The following is a 5,519-nucleotide window of genomic DNA, read 5'->3' as shown; positions in this document are numbered from 1 at the left end:
CCTATGTTGTTTTATATTTTTCCTGTAGGTCTTTCTTTCAAGAAGTATCTTCTGTTCTTCTAGCCACTCCAGGTTGGTCTCAAATGCATACTAACTTTTGTAGACTTTTTAATAGTTGTCAATATTGTTAGAGTTTAATAGTATTCTGTAGTGTTATTGATTTGTTTGCCCATATTACTAATAAGATTGAGCATCTTTTCAAGTGTTCACTGGCAATTCTTTTGTGTGAAGTACCTATTCAAGTTTTTGACCATTTAAAAATTGGATTGTGTGTTTTACTTATTGATTTTTAAAAGTTATTTACTTATATGTATCCAGAATCCTTTGTTAGTTATATGTGGCACAAGGTAGAAGGCACTTGGACAGAGATAAGTTATAGATATGACCAGGTTATTCCAGGTGAGCTGAAAAGCACTAAACAAAGCTATAGGGGCAGAATACTGAAAGGAATGTTTAGGGAGACAATAACTAGTCTAGTAGAAAAGGGAGTAACTGACCTAAATCTGAATCCCAGAGTAATAAAGGCCATCGAAGAAAAACTAGGGACACATATGAGGGCTCTAATACAGGGCACAAACGACTACTAAACTTTGTGAAAACTATATAAACAAAAGTAGACAAAATAGATGATTGGGACATACTAAAAATTAAAACCTTATGTGCATCAAAAAACTTCACCAAAAGACTAAAAAGTGAGCCCACAGAATGGGAAAAAATCTTTTGCAATGACACATCAGACAAGGGATTCATTTCTAAAACATATAGGAAACTACAACACCTCTACAAGAAAACGACAAATAACCCAATTAAAAAATGGGCACAGGACACGAACAGACACTTCACCAAGGAGGAGATCCAGGCAGCCAACAAACATATGAAGATATGTTCACAATCTCTAGCCATTAGAGAGATGCAAATCAAAACAACAATGAGATATCATCTCACACCAGCAATAACAGCAAAGATAAAAGAAGTAGAGGACAATAAATGCTGGCGGGGATGTGGAGAGACTGGGACCCCCCTACATTGCTGGTGGGATTGCAAAATGGTCCAACCACTCTGGAAAACAGCATGGCACTTCCTCAGAAAGTTGGAAACAGAAATACCTTATCATCTAGCAATTCCTCTACTTGGTATTTATCCACAAGAAATACGAGCCATAACACGAGTAGACATATGCACACCATAGCATATGGTAGCATATAATGTTCATAGTAGCACTATTTACAATAGCAAAAAGATGGAGACAGTCTAAGTGCCTATCAATGGAAGAATGAATACACAAAGTTTGGTGCATACACACAATGGAATATTATGTTACCTTGAAGAATAACAAGGAAGCTGCAAGCCACTGCATAACATGGATGAACCTTGAGGACACTATGTTGAGTGAAATTAGTCAGTCACAAAAGGAGAAATACTGCATAGGAGTATTATTGTTAAAGACTAAGAAAAAGTACCCACACTAAAAGGGAAAAACCCCCACAACTTTGTTGGTAATCAGGGTGTCGTGGGTGGGGCAAGGTGAGGGAGGGGAAGGTGGAGCACAGGGCAGGGAATAGACACAGGATAGTTTGTGTGTTGTGGGAGACAATACACTAGAAGGGGAAGGGGAATGGGAGAGCAAGGCAGATGGGAGAACATTTAGGCAGGTCTGCATGAGCTAAATGGGAGAGGTAAACAGTGATGTGTGATCAACCTTGGAACAACAGGGCTCTGGAATACAGGGATTGAAGCATGGTTTGAATGGGTAAGAGGGGAAATAATGTTAAGATGCTTGATTATCTTTTGAATCTTGGTTTCCCTTATCTACTATTATAAAAGAGACACTTGAAGGGGAGAGAAAGGAATAGCCAGAAACATCACCATAGAAAGCTTGTAAGTCCATCTTCAGTCTATAACTAATTGGAATACTTAAAATGAAGCTAGAACTTGCCTAGTGAAGGAGGCTTTCTGCGGAGCCTTTGCATTGCATAAGACATTAGGTATAATCCTGAACCCCATCCATAGTCTTCTGAGGTGGGAAATTTCCACTTGAAAGAACAAGCAGACCAGTCTGGAGTGGCTAGAAGAACAGAAGATACTTCTTGAAAGAAAGACCAGCAGGAAAAAAAAAAATAATAACAACAGTCCGATTGACTACTACAAGAACAAGCAAGTTGTTTGCCGGGAGCCATCAAGGTAAGCAGTTGGGTCCCCTCAGGGCAAACCCCTTTCCAAACCAGGCATTTGGTCTTGCTGGTGACCATGATGGTCACCAATAAGGGGAAGTTGGGGAAAAACAGCAATGAAGATGTGAGCTAGGTACAACCATTTTCAAAAGACTCCTATCAACCTGGATTGAGACCTGGTTGGACAGCAGTATGGCAAGACCTGGGAACTCCTGAGCTCAGGGGCAGGGACATGGACACAGAGGACTAGAACACAGAGTGAAGCGTCCAGCTGATATTATGTGAGGGGAGATGCACAAGAACACCCATACTAGCAGATAGTACCCATTTGACTTGGTTTCAATGGCTGGATGATCAGAATTTGACTAAAGGAAGAAAGAAGAGGAAAAAAAGAGTAATCCGCTACAATTTGATGAACTTGACCTATACTTTTGGATGTAGTAGCTCAAAAGAGGGAATAAATCTTTACAGCTAGGATCATTCCTACCCCCTTGGTACACAGGGTTGACAGGGATGGGCAAATTAGACATTGGTTACCTAAAATGAGGAAGAGGGGGGCTACAAAGGAATGAAGTGACTGGCTTACAAGCTTTCAAGAGAGAACCTAGTTTCAGTGGGTGTGGGGGAAGATAGACTCTCCACTGAATAGTTTCCAACCTGTCTGGATGCGGCTGGTGAAAAGAGGTGGGAATAAGACTCTTGTGGTTCAATAGTGAATAACTGCTATCAGGACTGATTGTGAGTGTTGCCAACGTGAAGGTAGACATTTTGCAACAAAAGGAGGGGAGTGACTGATCTTGTAGTCCAGGAGTGGAGGACCCTGGTACCATCAAGGGAGAAGAGCGTAGTGCAGAACCCTATCCAGAGAAGCAGCAATGCTAGAGATGGAGGCAGAGATGATGATATGGAGAGATGGAGTGGCTGGGGACTCTAGACTCAGTGAAGGAGAGGGGCTGTATGCTGATGGCTGGGGGCAGGCTTGTGTGGTATACCCTTTGGTTGTTTGGATGGTTGTATATTCCTGAGTGCTTTTGTATATATCCAGATTAAAAACAAACAAATAAACAAACAAACAACAGAGGGAATGGAAGCAAATGCTTTTGAATGATGATATATGGAGGGGATTTTAATCACTGCAATGAAACGAAATACAATAGGATAAATGTAAAGCTGATACTCTCCCACGTAAACTATAACTCAATTCACAATAAAAACTTAAAAAGAAAAAAAGAAGCAACTGTAGGTTAAAATGGAAGATAAGTTCAGAAAGATCTGTTTGGTTTATTTTGTGGAGGAGGATATTGAGGAAATTCATTTTAATTAATGTCAGAGCTTAGCCTAAAGACTCATATCCAGTTTCTAAAATTGTTAAAAATAACTGCAGGATGAATAGCCATATACTTTTTTCTCCTAATTTTACACTGAAGAAAAGCATATATATTCATGATAGGAAGGATAAACCCCCAAAATAACATCTGAAAACTTACTTAGAAGAAGAGCTGTATAGATATGATTAAGGTTAAAAATCTTGAGATGGGGAGAGTAGCCTGTATTATCCAGGTTAATCCAATCTAATCGTATACATTTTTTTCTCATCTGAAAGAGGTAGCTATAACAGTGGAAGAATGCTCAGAGAGATGCAAGGTTACTAGTTTTGAAGATGGAAGAAAGGGACCATAAGTGAAGCAATGTGAGTGGCCTCCAGAAACTTGAAAAGACAGGGGAATATATTATCTTAAAGCCTTAAAGTATTCAGAAAGGAACATAGCAATGCTGACATTCATTTTGGTCCCATTATACATGTGGTGAGCTGCTGATCTGCAGAAGTACAGATAAATATTAAGGCACAAGTTTGTGGTAATTTGTTAACAGCAGCAGTAGAGAACAAATACACTGTATTACTGGACATATTCGAATTCAAGAAAGCAAATGTAAAGGGTTTTTGTGAGTTTGTTTGTTTAAGATACCTTGGGTGAGGAAAGAGATTGGAAAAACTTAAAATCCTGTTCCACTTCAAAGGCCTTGGGTGGTGTACGTTTGAAAAGCAAAGACATTGAACTCATTTTTCTCCATCTAAAATATAAAGATATAAGAAAATATTAATTATGGCCCCACATTTTTTATCCTACCAACTGAAGTATTCACTTGTCCTTCCTTTGCTGGCACTCAAATTCCCAGAGTCTCTTTGCATTAACCCTAAGCACACTACTTTCTGCACTTAATTCTTATGCCACCTGGCTTCCCAGAATTTTCTCTAAGAAACCAAAGAGATTTCTAATAAGGTGGAACAGTCCATGTATTTAAATTCATTGATAGCCATTAGAAGAAAATTGTGTATTAGGGACTGGAAACATGTGTTACAAAACAAGTATTTGCCTTTTATATGACTCAGGGCAGCTTCCCTAGCGTTGCTATTGTTAGGTGCCTTTCTTGCTTTTAAACCATCAATATTCCTTTGTTATGTCTGCCTCTTGGTCTATGTACGGGACTCTCATGAGCGCAATTAAGTATTCTGGAATATGCATTCTTTACAATGCTATTCCTAGCTTTTCATGATCCACATAGTCTTTGCATAGTCAATAAAGCACAAGCAAACATATTTCTGGTATTCTGTTTTCAGTCATGATCTGTATGATGTTAGTAATGATATCCCTAGTTCAATGTCTTTTTTTGAATTTGGCTTCATTTTCTACAATAATTTTTGAATTATTTTAAGCAAAACATTACTTACATGTAATATTAATAATATTTTTCAAAGATTTCCTCATCCCACTGGGTCACCTCTCTTTGGAATGTGCACACTCCCCTATTGTTAAAATATACTTGTTGGTGCTGTTGAGTCGGGACCAACTCATAGTGGCCTTACACACAACAGAATGAAACACTGCCCAGTCTTGTGCCAGTATCACAGCTGCTGCTATGCTTGAGCCCATTACTGCTGCCACTGTGTCAATCCATCTGGTTAGGGGATTTCATCTTTTTTGCTGACCATCCACTTTACCAAGCATGATGTTCTTCTCCAGGGACTGGTCCCTCCTCATAATATGTCGGAAATATGAGAAAAGTATGGCATTCTAGTTCCTAATGAGCATTTTGGCTGTACTTCTTTCAACACAGAATTTCTTATGGGAGTCAATGGTACTTTTAATATTCCCCTCCACTACTATTATTCAAATGCATCAATTCTTCTATGGTCTTCCTTATTCACTGTACAACTTTGACATGCATTGAGAATACCATGGTTTGGGTCAGGTGCACCTTAGTTCTTAAACTGACATCCTTGCTTTGAACAGTTTAAAGAGGTCTTGTGCAGCAGATTTGCTTAATGTAATATGTTGTTTGATTTTT

General features: G+C 38.8%; 1 protein-coding gene across 1 annotated transcript in view; it reads right to left on the bottom strand.

Moving 5' to 3' along the window:
- The window catches only part of WDR64 (WD repeat domain 64), a 457,550-nt gene that overhangs the window by 40,836 nt on the left and 411,195 nt on the right, over positions 1-5,519 (bottom strand). Inside the window, exon 24 of the mRNA XM_006868582.1 lies at positions 4,139-4,244. Within this exon, the coding sequence (XP_006868644.1) occupies positions 4,139-4,244 (106 nt within the window). The remainder of the gene's footprint in view (positions 1-4,138; positions 4,245-5,519) is intronic.

This window comes from Chrysochloris asiatica, unplaced genomic scaffold, assembly GCF_000296735.1.
Source record: "Chrysochloris asiatica unplaced genomic scaffold, ChrAsi1.0 scaffold00119, whole genome shotgun sequence".
Classification (NCBI taxonomy): Eukaryota; Metazoa; Chordata; class Mammalia; order Afrosoricida; family Chrysochloridae; genus Chrysochloris; species Chrysochloris asiatica.
This window is presented reverse-complemented; position numbering and strand designations above follow the sequence as displayed.